This window comes from Salvelinus sp. IW2-2015, linkage group LG1 (assembly GCF_002910315.2).
Source record: "Salvelinus sp. IW2-2015 linkage group LG1, ASM291031v2, whole genome shotgun sequence".
Classification (NCBI taxonomy): Eukaryota; Metazoa; Chordata; class Actinopteri; order Salmoniformes; family Salmonidae; genus Salvelinus; species Salvelinus sp. IW2-2015.
Genome location: NC_036838.1, coordinates 15,597,206 through 15,614,987, shown reverse-complemented (window position 1 = coordinate 15,614,987; position 17,782 = coordinate 15,597,206). Strand labels below are relative to the sequence as shown.

At 41.7% G+C, this 17,782-nt stretch overlaps 1 protein-coding gene across 1 annotated transcript in view; it reads right to left on the bottom strand.

Moving 5' to 3' along the window:
* LOC111960734 (solute carrier family 12 member 5-like) overlaps nt 1–17,782 on the bottom strand; it is a 313,247-nt gene that overhangs the window by 16,587 nt on the left and 278,878 nt on the right. Inside the window, exons 20-26 of the mRNA XM_070439127.1 lie at nt 17,356–17,525; nt 16,354–16,485; nt 15,925–16,032; nt 13,264–13,395; nt 6,545–6,744; nt 6,144–6,158; nt 4,084–4,217 (exon numbers count right to left, since the gene is read on the bottom strand). Of these exons, the coding sequence (XP_070295228.1) occupies nt 4,084–4,217; nt 6,144–6,158; nt 6,545–6,744; nt 13,264–13,395; nt 15,925–16,032; nt 16,354–16,485; nt 17,356–17,525 (891 nt within the window). The remainder of the gene's footprint in view (nt 1–4,083; nt 4,218–6,143; nt 6,159–6,544; nt 6,745–13,263; nt 13,396–15,924; nt 16,033–16,353; nt 16,486–17,355; nt 17,526–17,782) is intronic.

Below are 17,782 nucleotides of genomic sequence, written 5' to 3'. Positions count from 1 at the left end.
CATATCCAGATGATGCCGTATACCATTTGGCGCAATAACACTGTAGGTGTGATTGAGTCATGAGAAGAAACAGGGATGTTCTCAAGCGGTTTATCGACAACACTGCATTTTTGGGCATGCAAGAATTGGCTTTTAGAGGACACAAGAGGGAAAGTTCCGCTATTAAGGCCAACCACAAGAAATTTGCAGAGGTAATTGCACATTACGATGTTTTACCTGCTGAACATACGGGACGTCTTTTCTGGGATGTCGAAATTAAGAAATAATGATTTGATAGCTTCCATCGCATCAGCCATTAAAAGCGAGATTAAAGAGAGTGGTTTTTGATAACGTTAAGGATTTATAGTCCATTTGTGTATCTGGAGAAAATGTAAATGTGATCAAATATGGTTTATATTCAAACTTGGGCTGCTAGGCTGCCAATCCAAAATTATTAACTGGAATTAATGAATGAACATAATATGGATAACAGAGTTCATGTTTTATTAGGCCTACAATTGCATAGGCCTGCATGAAGCAAACATGCATAAAGCAAGCCCTGTGAGTTACGTATATTGTCTATCAGATGTTGTCTCCGGAGGTAGATGAAATCCCCCTCTTAATCTAGTCTAAATATAATGAATATGTCACGTTCCTGACCTGTTTTCTCTTGTTTTGTATGTCTTTATTGGTCAGGGCGTGAGTGTTGGGTGGGCAGTCTATGTTTTCTATTTCTATGTTGGGTTTTGTGTTCGGCCTGGTATGATTCTCAATTAGAGACAGGTGTGTATCGTTTGTCTCTGATTGAGAGTCATACTAAGGCAGCCAGGGTTTCACTGGTGTTTTGTGGGTGTTTGTTTCCTGTGTTAGCGTTTTGGCCACACAGGACTGTTGGAGGTTAGTCACGTTTGTTGTTTTGTTTATTTGTAGTGTTTGTTGGTTTGCCATTAAAATCATGAATACCTCCTACTCCGCATCTTGGTCCGATCCATGCTCCTCCTCGTCTGAGGAGGAGAACGACATTGACAGCCGTTACAGAATATGTACAAGTATAAGGTGGCTGCAGCTGGACAGGGTTTTCAGGAGTTTTTTTCAGGAGTTTTTTAAAACCATGTGACCTGATTAGGAAAAATGGGACCAGTTTTTCCTAATCAGGTCACATGGTTTTAAAAAACTCCTGAAAAATGCACTTTTATAATAAAAGATTTACATGCATAATCGCATTTGCGGTCACTTTCGATAATGATGTTTTCCCTCTAATGGAACATTCGCGCTTATAGCCTACTGCCGTGTGCGCACTGCTGCATTTACGAAGAAATAGCCCAATAGTTTATCACATTTTAAGCTAAACATTCTAATCGGTTGCGTCAGCCTCATTGCGTAAGTAAATATTTTGGGGGGGATGCTAGTGGATGTATTAATTTGGGATCTATCGCATCCCACAACTGTCCCATACTATGTTGGAATATTTACTTCTCACACAGATTAGAATAGGTCAATTTTTGTACTATGGGGGATAGTAGATTGACATAGGCTAGTTATTTTGCTGTTCGTTTGGCCCAATCATGTTGTTGGCTGACGAAAAGTAAAGGTGGAAAGTTCTTTCAATATCTTCAATATGCACCTCGGAATTGGATAAGGACGAATGCAGTTGCGTCCCCAAAGTGTCTGTCTTTACTTGTAGCCTGAGAAAGACCCGATCACGTGATGGAGAGCCATGTGAGTAAGAGGTGCTTCAGAGCACGGCCACTGGCCATAAAAGGCAGGGATTTTTTAGGGTGCGTTACAGCCACACAAAGGGGATGTCGCCGGGAAATATGAGGCATTATCAAGTGCTTGTCAAATTGTGAATGAGAGACTGTTGAAGTGTGTACAGCCTACAAATCAAATCATCATTAGAGTCGCATCATGCAGCCTTCCAATGTATTAAACATTTTAACATATAGCCCAACCTAGTAGAACCCCTAAAGTTACAATAATACCTCTAAATTAAGTATATAGGAGTACCTATTTCTTTGGTAACCCCTCAACACAGAATAGCTGCATGTGCACACTCACTCAAATCGTTTGGAGAAAATATCCTTTCTATGTTATTCAGCTTTGTTCAATTGGATTCTTCATACTATAAAATTATATAAAATAATGCCATGGAATTCTAACCAAATCTTGTCTGCTAAATGAACTAGTGTAGCCCACAGCCATATGGCATAGCCAGATCAGGACCTAACATAAGGACAACTCAGATTATGCTATTCTGTTCTTGTGAAATAGACTACATTTCCTTCATATCATGATTCTTTAGACCTGTCTAAAATAAATAATAGATTTATTGTGAAGGTGTAGGCTATATTACATGGATTTATTACACTTTTTTAAAATGTAGATGTTCCAAAGGCCAAGAGTGTGGTAGACAAGAGATGCTAAATGTGTTTATGTTAGTGTTTATGCTACTTTAATGTGTCAACTTCATAGAGAAACTCGTTGCCCAAACCCACGATGGCGCAGCTGTAATGGAAAGTATCTGCTATCCTGTTCCCTGATTAAGAGGTGATGACCACTCCACTACCATTGTCGACTCCGACTTCCGCCGAAGTCGTTCCATCTCCTTGTTCGGGCGGCGTTCGGCGTTCGACGTCACCTTTCATTTTCCATTTGTTTTGTCTTTGTTTACACACCTGGTTTCATTCCCCAATTACATGTTCATGTATTTAACCCTCCGTTTCCCCCATGTTTTTGTGCGTGATTGTTTCTATGTTCATTCGGTACGTTATGGCTGGTTTTCGACGGGTGCTGTTTACACCCGTGCGTAATTGATTACCGTTTATTGTTGGTCAAGTGTATGTTTATCTTGTGCCTTTATTTTGAGTAAAGTACGTTGCTCACTCATTCTGCTCTCCTGCGCCTGACTTCATGCACCAGCTACACCTACCTTCTGACATGTCTCATGGCCCCGCTCATCCACTGGCACATTGAATGTTTCCTCTCCAAGCACTGTGAGCACCCCTATCAATTTTCTCTGATTACTGTATGTAGCGTCAATCACACACACAAACACAATCACATTATTACACGTCAATGATTTTACTCCTTGCTTGGACTAACTTTATTCTTAGCTCTTTTGTCTAACTGTCTCTGTTCATTCCGTGCCTATACTGTGGGTCTCCCATCCTCGTCAATGTTTCAAGTCACCAGCCTCCACTGAAACACACACATACAAACACACATAACATACACACTACACCTGGAGTGTGTGTTGGAGTATAGTGGCCGGAGGGCACACACTTAATGTGTTGTGAAATCTGTTGTAAAATATATTTTAATGTTTACAAATTGTACTATAACGTATATGACTGTATAAATTTTTGTTGGACCCCAGGAAGAGTAGATGCTGCCTTGGCAGTGGCTAATGGGGGTCCATAATAAATACAAATACAAATAACTCCATACAGTGTGAAAATGGATGCCAAGTCCAACTTCAGACACCATTCACCCTAACCCTAACCCTAACCCTCACCTAAACTCTAAACCTAACTTACACCAAGTATAATGTGGTTGTGCATCAGCAGTTTTTCTCTTGTTTTGTCAGTCTCTCAATTCGTTTACAATTAGCCACGTACATTTTTGGATTGGTAGCCAGCTATCTAAAATTGGCCAAATACCAAACCGGCACACAGGACACGTGCCCAGGGGCCCTGAACTCCAGTTGCCCCCCATTGATTTTGTTAGTCACTATCATACTGATATCATATAAACATGTCATAAGTCATGGCAAAATGTGCAACATTTGGGAAATTAGCTTGAAAACTGCAAAAATGTCTCTCCACCCCATGGCAAAATGAGTAGAATTGCATTCAATTTGTTATAAAATTGGGAAATTGCAGGAAATGAACTTTAAAAGAAAAAATGTTCTCTCTGTCATCAAGACGGGGGGCCATTACATTTTTCTGCCGCAAGGTGGGGAGACCCCTAACCAAATCTTGCTTAGAGCCCCCAAAAGGCTAGAGCCGGCCCCGTGCTTGCAATAATAAATGTTTGTCTGTTCTAACACAACCACCCTTGGAAGTTCCCTGAGAGTGAGAGAGAGCGATAGCGAAAGAAGGATACAGTTCTCGTCGCCCGCTCGGTTTTTGGGCGGCCCGGGCATGTTAAGGAGCACCAGCTTGGCCTCTGAGGATTTCTTCACGATGACACCATTCAGCCTCAGTGCTGTGTGCATGCGTCTCACATTGGACTGGTTTCTGTTGGAATAAACAAGATGGCCGCTACTGAGCTCCAAACCATCATTTGTTCATAATGCAGTATTATGTTTAGGCATTCAGTGAAACAAACTGTGAAATTAATATCCTTTCAGGCTACTAATTCACAAACAGCTAAAACAAATGGTCACTCTTTTACTCATTAATTCCTTCACTCATGCAACCTTTGCTATGCTGACTTGGTCTATAGAATCCTTGAGGAAATGTGCAGTTGAAGTCGGAAGTTTACATACACCTTAGCCAAATACATTTAAACTCAGTTTTTCACAATTCCTGACATTTAATCCTAGTAAAAATTCCCTGTTTTAGGTCAGTTAGGATCACCACTTTATTTTAAGAATGTGAAATGTCAGAATAATAGCAGACAGAACGATTTATTTCAGCTTTTACTTCTTTCATCACATTCCCAGTGGGTCAGAAGTTTATATACACACAATTAGTATTTGGTAGCATTGCCTTTAAAATGTTCAACTTGGGTCAAACGATTCAGGTAGCCTTCCACAAGCTTCCCACAATAAGTTGGGTGAATTTTGGCCCATTCCTCCTGACAGAGCTGGTGTAACTGAGTCAGGTTTGTAGGCCTCCTTGCTCGCACACACTTTTTCAGTTCTGCCCACACATTTTCTATAGGATTGAGGTCAGGGCTTTGTGATGGCCACTCCAATACCTTGACTTTGTTGTCCTTAAGCCATTTTGCCACAACTTTGGAAGTATGCTTGGGGTCATTGTCCATTTGGAAGACCCATTTGCAACCAAGCTTTAACTTCCTGGCTGACGTCTTGAGGTGTTTCTTCAATATATCCACATAATGTTCCTGCCTCATGATGCCATCTATTTTGTGAAGTGCACCAGTCCCTCCTGCAGCAAAGCACCCCCACAACATGATGCTGCCATCCCCGTGCTTCCCGGTTGGGAAGGTGCAAACCTCCCCCTTTTTCCTCCAAACATAACGATGGTCATTATGGCCAAACAGTTCTATTTTTGTTTCATCAGACCAGAGGACATTTCTCCAAAAAGTACGATCTTTGTCCCCATGTGCAGTTGCAAACCATAGTCTGGCTTTTTTATGGCGGTTTTGGAGCAGCGGCTTCTTCCTTGCTGAGCGGCCTTTTAGGTTATGTCGATATAGGACTTGTTTTACTCTTGATATCGATACACTTGTACCTGTTACCTACAGCATCTTCACAAGGTCCTTTGTTGTTGTTCTGTGATTGATTTGCACTTTTCGCACCAAAGTACGTTCATCTCTAGGAGACAGAACACGTCTCGTTCCTGAGCGGTATGACGGCTGCGTGGTCCCATGGTGTTTATACTTGCGTACCATTGTTTCTACAGATGAATGTGGTACCTTCAGGCGTTTGGAAATTTCTCCCAATGATGAACGAGACTTGTGGAGACCTACAATTTTTTTTCTGAGGTCTTGGCTGATTTCTTTTGATTTTCCCCATGATGTCAAGCAAAGAGGCACTGAGTTCCACAGGTATACCTCCAATTGACTCAAATGATGTCAATAAGCCTATCAGAAGCTTCTAAAGCCATGACATCATTTTCTGGAATTTTCCAAGCTGTTTCAAGGCACAGTCAACTTAGTGTATGTAAACTTCTGACCCACTGGAACTGTGATACAGTGAACTATAAGTGAAATAATCTGTCTGTAAACAATTGTTGGAAAAATTACTTGTGTCATGCACAAAGTAGATGTCCTAACCGACTTGCCAAAACTATAGCTTGTTAACAAGACATTTGTGGAGTGATTGAAAAACAAGTTTTAATGACTCCAATCTAAGTGTATGTAAACTTCCGACTTCAACTGTATATATAAAACAAGACTTTCCACAATTTTTTTTTTCTTCCCAGACCACTGTTTTATGTAAGCTCCACCAACGTTTGAGCTACAAAAATACTTACAGGTTTTCCCACTCACTGCAGCATGACAAGGGAGGGAAACACAAGATTAAAGGTGAGAATGCAAACGGTCAAGTTTTCAAAAAAAGAGCACTTTTAATACAGAGAACACCATCAGTTTTTTCTCTGTATTGAAAGTGCTCTTTTTTGAAAACTTGACTGCTGACATGGGATTGTATTAACAGTGGATTAATGAACAAAATACTAAAATATAGTTTTGGAGTGAACTATCCCTTTATTAAGAGAACACCAATCAGAATGCTACTCTTCAAGAACTTTCGGTGCCAACATGGGAGTATACCAGCTTTTTCTTAAGGTGAAAAGAGACTTTGTATACTATTGACGTTTTGACCACTCGGGTCTTCATCAGGGCCTATAAACCAGTTTTGCCAAACCACACTCACGGCTTCATGTTGAAGATGTCTTTGATGCCCTCCGGTGTGGAGGCGCCAGGCGGCTTGGCCAGCTCACCATCGGCCTTTTCCGTCCAGGTCATCTGGACCTGGGCAGACCCTGGGGTCTGGGCACCCCCTTCGGTGGCCGGGGTCAGGGTAGCCGGGTTGATGGGACTGGCTGGGGTGGTGCTGTCATGGATAAGCTGGACCTGAGAGGGGGGGGACACAGCGACAGAGACAGACTGAGATCACGAGACAGGGTGGGGAGAGAAGGTGAGATGAGGCGAGGTGGAACAACAGAGTGAATGTGAGGGTCAGAGGAGAGAGAGAGAGAGAGCGAGACATTATCAAGAAGGCCTTGATGTTGGCGGTCAGTCATACAATTGGGCTGATTAAAAAGGTCTGAAAAGGAACTTTTGAATCAACGCATCTGTAGCCTACTTACCTTACTATGACTTTTCATCAACGAACAGAAATTCAAAGGCAGACTGACTTTTTCCCTAATGTTACACATATTAAAAACACAGGCCTGCAGTGCATTGTACAGCTGTACAAAGAGACCTTCCCCACCTTCAACAGGATGTTAAAGGATGTTGCTGTTAGTGGCCTGTCCACCTCACCTCAAAGGAGCAGCAGACCAGCCACCAACTCCCTGAGACAAATCAGACGCTCCTAGACCTGCACCCGGTGGCCCTTCACAGAGACTGGAGAACAGCCAGCAACACTTGCCCCCCACACCACCCTCCACCACTTCTCTCCCAGGAACTGCATGCAGATACATTGAGCTATGCCCAAGCCATATGCAGTAAAAGAGGCCCCACACAGAGTTTGGAGCATCGCCAGCCACACTGCCCTCCACACCACCCTCTTCAATTCCCCCTAAAACCTCCCTCTCATGCTACCAGACCAGGCCCGCCTCAGCACAGCTCTACCAGACCTGGCCCATCACAGCACAGCACAGCACAACCAGACCCGGCCCATCACAGCACAGCTCTACTAGACCCGGCCCGCCTCAGCACAGCTCTACCGGACCTGACACATCACAGCACAGCACAGCACAGCTCTGCCAGACCCGGCCCACCTCAACTCAGCCCAGTTCTACACAGCACTGACCACTACCATAGGGTCTGGCAAAACACCGTTGAGGTGGTGTGGAGTACACCACATGATGCAGTCCACACCATGTATCATTCAAATCATCAGCCTACATATGCTGATAGTTTGGAGCTTCGCCAGACACACTTTTCTCCACAACCCCCTCCTCATTTCCCCCCCACGACCTCCCTCCCAGGCTAGTTTTGGTCACCATCCCTACTCCCATCCCCAGGACAGGCCTGGGACACTTCTGCCCCCCATGGCAGCCCCAGGGGGCAGCCCCAACCCTGCAACAGGAGCCACACCAAGACCTCCTGTGCACACCCAGAATGGAGCATTGGAAGCCACTCTGGTCCCCTGCAGCAGCTCCACTCCTTTGGCGGGTGGACTGAGCTCTGTCAACACTGTTCTCCCAGTTCTCGCCCCAGCCCCTGCATCCAGCAATTTGGCGGAGGTCTGTCAAATGCTCAGTCTGCTTTGCTCTCACATGGTCGGACAGGGACCTTGGCAAAATCTCAGCTCACTCAACAAATAACTGCAGATGACCCTATGCCTGTTAGCTCTTATGGGAATTATCGTAATACGCCCTCTAACTTTACATTTCATAGGGGTCTTGGGCTAATGCACCTAAATGGTCACAAAAATGGACACAATTGACATTTGGGTACAGGACTCATGTCCTGACATTCTGGTTCTCCCAGAAACATGGTAAAATGGTTCTGTCTCTGATAAAGATATTGAAGTATATTATTATAATGTATTTAGATGTGACAGAGTACAGAAAGGAGGAGGAGTGGCCATATATGTCAAATCTAATTTCATGGCATCCCAATCTTAGAATATTTATGTTCCCAAGAAATTTGAACTCCTGGTTGTAGATGTGTCCATAAACCAGAATATACATTTATTTGTTGCTGGGATTTACTCTGGTTCCACTCTGATTTAGCCACTTTCTGCTGTATTCCTGACCCTGAGTTGGCTTTAGAAAATGTATCTTCAATATTTATTCCTATGGCAGATAAACATGCCCCTTTTAAACAATTCAGAGTTAAAGATAGATCGAACTCTTTGTTTTCTTTTGAGTTATCTGAGCTCATTCAGATGAGAAATCAGGCCTGGGCCAAAGCAAGGAAAACTGACTCTGTAGTGGACTGACAATCTTTCAGACAATTGAGAAACAGATGTACTATCTCAAATAACAAAGATAAATCAAGCTACTTTTTAAGCTCCATCTCTGACTCTGCTGGTCAGACTCTGCTGGTCAATTTTGGAAAACAGTAAATGCACTGAAACATACAAATTCCTCTTCTTCCCCGACTAAGCAAGCTCTGTCTGGTATTAATTATACATCTTTTTTTTTTTTTTATCTCTGCAGGCTTTTTATTTGAGAAAAACAGTGGTGTAGTTGACCTTGGTCAGTCAATCTGCAAGCCTTCGGCTGACTTGATGGTTAAACCGTCAACTTCTAGTGAATCTTTTCATTTCAACAACTTACTATTTGTGATGTGCTAGATACCTTACTGAAAATTGATGTAAAAAATCCCCTGGAGCTGATATGCTCGATCTATTTTTGCTGCAGCTCTCTGCCCCCCTAAATGCTGAATCATTAACCCATATTTTTACCTCAAGAATATATCTGGTACAATCCCCAAGGTTTGGAAGGCGGCCCATGTACTCCCCCTTCACAAAGGTGGTGACCCTTGTGACCTAAATAATTATCGGCCTATTTCTAAACCTTCTTGCCAAGCTAAAATATTAGAATCCTTGATTCATTCTCAGCTAAGATCTTTCCTATCTATGAAATATATTCTAAATGTGCATCAGTCGGGTTTTAGACCAAGTCATAGCACCATCTCTGCTGCATCCCTGGTCATAAAATATGTGGTTAACTGTATGGATAAAAGGCAACATTGTGCTGCCCTCTTCATTGACCTGTCAAAAGCTTTCCATACTGTTGATCACCCACTGCTAATTCAGAGGCTTTCCTAAATTGGCCTAGACCAGGCTGCATGCAACTGGTTTAAAAATGACTTGACATCTAGTCAGTTGTACAACTGAATGCATTCAACTGAAATGTGTCTTCCGCATTTAACCCATTCCCTCTGAATCAGAGAGTTGCGGAGGGCTGCCTTAATCGACATACACGTCTTCGGCTACCGGGGAACAGTGGGTTAACTTCCTTGCTCAGGGGTAGATGACAGATTTTTACCTTGTCAGCTCGGGGTTTTGATCCAGCAACCTCTAACCAGCCCAATGCTCTAACCACTATGTACCATCTACTGATGGTGTTAAATACAGTTTCCTGGATATTACGAAAGGTGTCCCACAGGGGTCGATTCTGGGTCCTGTTCTTTTTACTGTTTACATTAATAATATCGACTTGTATGTCAATTGTTTTTTACCTGCGCTTGTATGCCGATGATACTGTTGTGTATGATATTGCCCCCACGGTTGACCAGGCTCTATCTGAACTACAGTCTGCCTTCATTCTATTACAGAATAGACTGTAATACTTTATTGACCTGAAATTAATACTGAATGCAGATAAAACTAAGTATATGTTGTTCTCTAAAGCGCATAAAAATAAGTGATGATTTAAGCATATATACTTTGGATGGTGTCCATATTGATCGTGTGCCTGCTACAAATATCTTGGCATCTGGATAGATGAAAAGCTGTCTTTTAAAAGCATATTGATGTGTTAGTTAGGAAACTGAGAATAAAACTGGTCTTCTCTATAGAAATAGGCCCTGCGTCTTGCTAAATAGTAGAAAGCAGATTATTCAGTCGACGTTCCTAGATATATATGAATGCAGATGCCACTTCATTAAAACCTTTTGATGCAGTTTATCATAGCGCACTGTGCTTTATTACGGGCGACAATTTTAGTACTCATCACTGCATTCTCTTCCAGAAAGTTAGTTGGCCCTCTTTGATGTCACATAGGTTGATACATTGCTATGTTTTCATTTATAAAGCCCTTTTACCAAAAGTCCCACTGTACCTACAGGTGAAGTCGGAAGTTTACATACACTTTAGCCAAATACATTTAAACTCAGTTTTTCACAATAGCTGACATTTAATCCTAGTAAAAATCCCTGTTTTAGGTCAGTTAGGATCACCATTTTATTTTAAGAATGTGAAATGTCAGAATAATAGTAGAGAGAATTATTTACTTCAGCATTTATTTCTTTCATCACATTCCCAGTGGGTCAGAAGTTTACATACACTCATTTAGTATTTGGTAGCATTGCCCGTACATTTTTTAACTTGGGTCAAATGTTTCGGGTAGCCTTCCATAAGCTTCCCACAATAAGTTGGGTGAATTTTGTCCCATTCCTCCTGACAGAGCTGGTGTAACTGAGTCAGGTTTGTAGGCCTCCTTGCTCGCACACACACTTTTTCAGGTCTGCCCACACATTTTCCTTAGGATTGAGGTCAGGGCTTTGTGATGGCCACTCCAATACCTTGACTTTGTTGTCCTTAAGCCATTTTGCCACAACTTTGGAAGTATGCTTGGGGTCATTGTCCATTTGGAAGACCCATTTGCGACCAAGCTTTAACTTACTGACTGATGTCTTGTTGCTTCAATATATCCACATAATGTTCCTACCTCATGATGCCATCTATTTTGTGAAGTGCACCAGTCCCTCCTGCAGCAAAGCACCCCCACAACATGATGCTGCCACCCCCGTGCTTCACGATTGTGATGGTGTTCTTCAGCTTGCAAGCCTCCCCCTTTTTCCTCCAAACGTAACGATGGTCATGATGGTCAAACGGTTCTATTTTTGTTTCATCAGACCAGAGGACATTTCTCCAAAAAGTACGATCTTTGTCCCCATGTGCAGTTGCAAACCATAGGTTTTGGAGCAGTGGCTTCTTCCTTGCTGAGCGGCCTTTCAGGTTATGTCGATATAGGACTCGTTTTTACTGTGGATATAGATATTTTTGTGCCTGTTTCCTACAGCATCTTCACAAGGTCCTTTGCTGTTGTTCTGGGATTGGTTTGCACTTTTCGCACCAAAGTATGTTCATCTCTAGGAGACAGAACTTATCTTCTTCCTGAGTGGTATGACTGCTGCGTAGTCCCATGGCGGTTATACTTGCGTACTATTGTTTGTACAGATGAACGTGGTACCTTCAGGCGTTTGGAAATTGCTCCCAAGGATGAACSAGACTTGTGGAGGTCTACAATTTAATTCTGAGGTCTTGGCTGATTTCTTTTGATTTTCCCATTATGTCACGTAAAGAGGCACTGAGTTTGAAGGTAGGCCTTGAAATACATCCACAGGTACACCTCCAATTGACTAAAATGATGTTAATTAGCCTATCAGAAGCTTCTAAAGCCATGACATCATTTTCTGGAATTTTCCAAGCTGTTTAAAGGCTCAGTCAACTTAGTGTATGTAAACTTCTGACCCACTGGAATTGTGATACAGTGAACTATAAGTGAAATTATCTGTCTGTAAACAATTTTTGGAAAAATTACTTGTGTCATGCACAAAGTAGATGTCCTAACCGACTTGCCAAAACTATAGTTTGTAACAAGAAATTTGGGGAGTGGTTGAAAAACGAGTTTTAATGACTCCAACCTAAGTGTATGTAAACTTCCGACTTCAACTGTATCATCATTACTAATCTTTAGACATAAGAGTTACCAGACCCAGTCTCAGAGTTGGCTGACTCTGGAAATTCCTTTGGTCTCTCCTGACCTTTTAGTTTTCTTGCCCCTTATTTGTGGAACAATCTTCAAAATGCTCTTACATTTTATTCTGGTGCCTCTAGGGCAATTCAGAAAGCTGATTGAGGCCCTTATTACTGAGGAATGTGTTTGTTTTTTATGACTGTGCTTTTCTTTCTGCTTACATTTTGGATTTATTTTGTGATGTGTGTATTTTCTGTAATTTATGGAATTCAGGGCTCATCTGTAAAATAAACCTTGGTCTCAGTATGACTCCCTGATAAAATAAAGGTTACATTTAAAAAATCCTGGTATCCAATAAATTGCAAGAAACACCCTAACCAGTCGAGTGTGAGTCTTCCCTTTTCCCTTAACCATTCCCTGACTGTGCCTGACCTAAAAAAATAAAAAATAAAAAACCCACTATAAAGTGAGTTGGAAGTGTAAAAAACACTACCTCGGGGTCGCTGACCTCTTAATGTCAACACCAGCGGTTCACAAACCCAGCCCGTTAAACATGATTTCCTGGACTGTGCCTGACTGCAACTGTCCTCAAAGCATAAATCCCCACCCACCTGTAGAACGAGTTGGAAACCTGAAAAACCACTACCTAAGGGTAAAAACCACTGACCACCCAATGTCAACACCAGTGGTTCACAACACCAGTCCTTTAATCATTCCTAACCATTCCTTGACTCTGCCTGACCGCAATTATCCTCACAGCATAAAAAATTAAGGAAGTCTGGAAAAACCACCACCCCAGGGTCAAAAACCACTGATCTCCTAATGTTTATACACTAGTAGTTCACAATCACATCACAACCCCTCACAAGTCAATTGACTTCTCTGCTTTCAAGTCTTTGCCGGCGCTGGCCTCATAGCATTAATTCTTAATGATACACCCTGGTTAGAGTGAATGTGGCTCAGTTGACCGGACAGTACCAGTACCGACCTCCTCCTCGGGTTTCTCCTCCTCCTTGCTGCTCCCACCGGGCTGTTCCTCGGTCACACTCATCTGGGTGGTTGCAGCTGCAGGGTTCTTACGCCGGATGGATCCGCGGGATGAGTCTGTGATGCTCTGGATCTGCGGAAAGAAGACACGGAGCTGAATAAAGCATTTCACACGACGGAGCCAAACTGAACTTAGCCAAGCCAAGCTGTACTGGGCTGGCCTGGTTTCGCATCCATCATAGTTGCTGGAATCGAGACGAGGAAAAAATTAAATATGCAAACCAGCACAGTTCTGTTCGGGTCAGCCCTATAGTGTGAATTAGACATTGGAGTGCTAATATCACCACAACGTGACACATTTCTTATTTGGTATTGTCTACATGGAGACAAAACAAGGTTATGAACATTGATGTGAACATTGACGTTTTCAGAACATTGTCTGTCAATGTAGACAATTTAATTATGGTTGGGTGCAGCAATACTGTGAGATGAATTATTTATGTTCTTATGTCTTGATCGGTTTACCCAGCATCAGGAAAGATATTGGATGTACACACACTGGCTTTATAGTTTCCAGGTTAAATGAAGCATTGAGGAGTGCTAATGTCATTACAACATGATCACTATCTTGTTTGTTTTTCTCTTTATGAAACCAAACCGGCTTTTCAGACATGGTTCATTGATGTGTTGCAAAGGGTAACGTGCAGTATGGCCAGACAAAGTTGAATTACTGTTTAATAATGGATGCCCCGCCTCACTTTTCTCCACACACTGAAAAAAAAAATGTAATCTGATGTGTTATTTTTTGGCCAATATATCTTTGTTTATAATGCTCTGTCCGCTCTCCCTTGAGGCTTTCCCAAATTGATGCCCAAGAGACCAAACAGCCTCAGATCACGCGCTCAGATCATGTTCGAGCCTCGTATTTGGACAGTGAAACACACACGCTTGCACCTGCAGGCGACGTGCAGATGTTTCATTTCTCTCTCATGCTGTCATGGCTGAAGCCAGTGCAAATTCCTACTGTTTATGTGTCCATGTTAAACATGGGACGTCCCTCATTATAAACAAACAGTCGGTTAAATTCATGGTTTTGCATCATTTTGCGATCTATTAGAAGCGATTCATAGACGAAACAACAATGTAATTTAACCAATTGACTGGCCAGAGATCAGGGCATTCATCAGCAAAGACGCAGTGCAAACCAAATTGAAGTCAAAATGATTGATGAAATAGAAGTGTGTCAGCTGTATGTTGATTTGCGATTCATAATTGACATTTTACCGGTACTACCAGTAGTAGTAGGCCAACCGATAACACCACGACATAATGCGTTTGAAGTGATAATGCTCCGCAGAGAACAGCTAGCATGTCCAGCAAAGTACAGTACATCACCAGTAGCACGCGCACACTTCGTGCAGATCAGTAGGTGGAGGCATTTCGTGGCAGCCAGACGAGACAATCGAAGGAGGATGCAATGAGCAAAGTTATTGGGCTCTAATTTAGTCATACTTGCTCTATATATATATTGATGGTTCTAATTGTGCATGTTATAAACAACATTTTTTTTTAGGATTAAAGGTTATACTCTTTTGCTGGATTTATGTATATTTTTCAAATGCTACATTCATTTGGCAGACCTAACTTGATTGACCCTCTTTCTATAAGGCCTAGTCTATGAGAGGCCTAATCATATTTGTATGAATATTTTGTTAACGCCTAGGCTATAGAGATGCATTCCGGTAATGAACTCATTATTATGTGTCAGCATTTTAGTTTGATTACAATTATTTATTGTCAATCATTCTTGAATTTGTTAGGCTATACAATTATGTAGATTAATGAACTGATAATGCATTCATAATACATAACTTAATAATACATTACTTTTTTTCCCAATCATTTTTGAATATGATATAATATTGCATTCTATTATACATCCTATGTGAATAATGTTCATTAATGTTAATTTGTGTATTAATGAAAATCAGTCTGAAAGTGCTGTTATTCCTTATCCACCTATTTTTTTTATTTTTTTTATTCGCTCGCTCGGCTCACTTTTCTGGGGGGAAAATTTGTTAAACAGTGAATCAATTTTATCTGGCGTAAAAGTAAAAAATAATATAAAAGGCTTAGTCCATTCTAGTAATTCTGTGTAAAGCGGTACCTCTTTCTAGGGTTGCAAAGGGACGGTATATTACAAGTATACTACCAGAATTTTGGTAACTTTCAAGGATTTTATGTTGTTTATCACAAGATATCTAGTGGCCCTTTTCAGTACTTCAGATTATCACAGGTGTCTGTAATTGTCTCTGCCAATAATCAAAGAAGATTATATAAAAAAAAATATATATTTATATACTCTTTGTTGTAAATGATTTGTTGTTGTGAAAAAAGTCAATTGTTTGAAGTGTTGCAGAGTTTATAGAAAATAATGCAATTGTTGATTAGATACTTTTTTCATTAGTTTGTCTATTTTCTCTTGAACCATATGGTCTATCCACTAGAAACTCATGGACAATTTGAACACAGATATAAAAAATGAATACTATATATCAATACACTTTTTAAAAGTATAAATTACCAAAGTTACCATAGATTGCCATAGATGACCAACAATTCCAGGAACTTTGGTAAATTACCGGTAACTTTGCAACCCTACCTCTCTCTCTCGCTCCGTCTTGGTCAGGTTGATCTGTTTGAGGATCTGCGATCGCTGTTCCATTACCAGGGTCTTCTCATAGGTGTAGGCTGAGATATCGCTGTCATGCTGAGAGGGGAGAGTGTAGGTTAGTGGGTTAGTGTATTGAGGATGGACAGATACACCAGGCGTCCTATGGATGTCATATGGACAACTTTGTGTTTGGTGTCATCAGTCTACTGGATGGACAGCAGCACTGCAAGGGACATGGGAGACAGCTAACACACTTTCATACATAATACAATGATGATTCATATTATATCATCTATGTAATATGATCCATACAGCCAACATTCAAGACAAAATTTGGAGTAAACAATTAACAAGTAAACTCCCATTGTGTATCTTCAATCACATCTGAAACGGTCATAGACAGACATGGATTCTTACCATTTCCACCACTTCAACCTCGGCATCGATACGCAGGTGGTACAGGAAGGTGGTCAGGTCTTTCTTCATCTGGATGCTGTTGTCATCCATCTGGGCCACGGTGAAGATGCGCATCCTGCACTTCCTCCACACCTATTAGTAGAAAAGACCAGTGGAACCTGCTCATCTATAACCAGTCATACAGTAATCCGCACTTCCTCCACACCTGTCGGTAGGAAAGACCATTGTAACTTGCTCATCTATAACCTGTTATACAGGTTGGGCTCCCGAGTGGCGCAGCGGTCTAAGACACTGCATCTCAGTGCAAGAGGCGTCACTGCAGTTCCTGGTTTGAATCTAGGCTGTATCACAACCGGCCGTGATTGGGAGTCCCATAGGGCGGCGCACAATTGGCCCAGCGTCGTCCGGGTTTGGCTGGGGTATGCCGTCATTGTAAATAAGAATTTGTTCTTAACTGACTTGCCTAGTTAAATAAAATTAAATAAAAATTAAATACAGTATTCTGGTTAGAACCTTCATGATGATGTATAGAAACTGCCATAGCATGTACATTGATTAGTTAACGCACTGATTGTACGAATGCCCTGCACTATAGTTTTTAAAAATGTACATTGCACTTTACTATAAAACTGAGTGCATGACTAGCTTTATATTTAAGCAATAATGCCCGAGGGGGTGTGGAATATGAACAATATACCACTGCTCAGGGCTGTTCTTTAAGTACGACACAACGTGGAGTGCCTGGACACAGCCCTTAGCCGTGGTAAATTGGCCGTATATCACAAACCCCTGAGGTGCCTTATTGCTATTATAAACTGGTTACAAAAGTAATTAGAGCAGTAAAAATAAATGTATACGGTTTGATGTGCCATGGCTGTCAGCCAATCAGCATTCAGTGCTCGAACCACCGAGTTTATAAATAGAGTTTAATAATGTCTATTTAAAACATGGCCAATGCAATGCGACCCATATCTCAGGGTGGGCGTGTGGTAGGCAGCCTACCTTGTGCTGGCGCAGAAGGAAAGGCAGCAGCATCAGCATGCCTCCATCATGGACGATCCACCACACGTCAATGTGGCCCTCTGAGAAGCGCTCTCCATTGGACGGGAAGGCAGCGATGTTCTTGGGCACCAGCAGGGCTAGGTGAGCGGCTGTGGTCTCCCTAACCAGCTCTACAGGACAGGACAGAGAGGGAAGAGGGGGGATTGAATCTAATATGAGTCTGATGATCACTCAGTAACCTTTATGGAAGATCTTGTGAAGATCTGATAGTTCATGTACCATCCTGTATAGGTACAATATGGATTAAAGTGATAATGTTGTGTACAAAAAAACTAAATATAAGGATTATCTTCAATGATATGTCTACAACATCCCCCAAAGATCCTGATTTAAAGTTCAACCGACAGATCTGATTCAGTGTACGGTG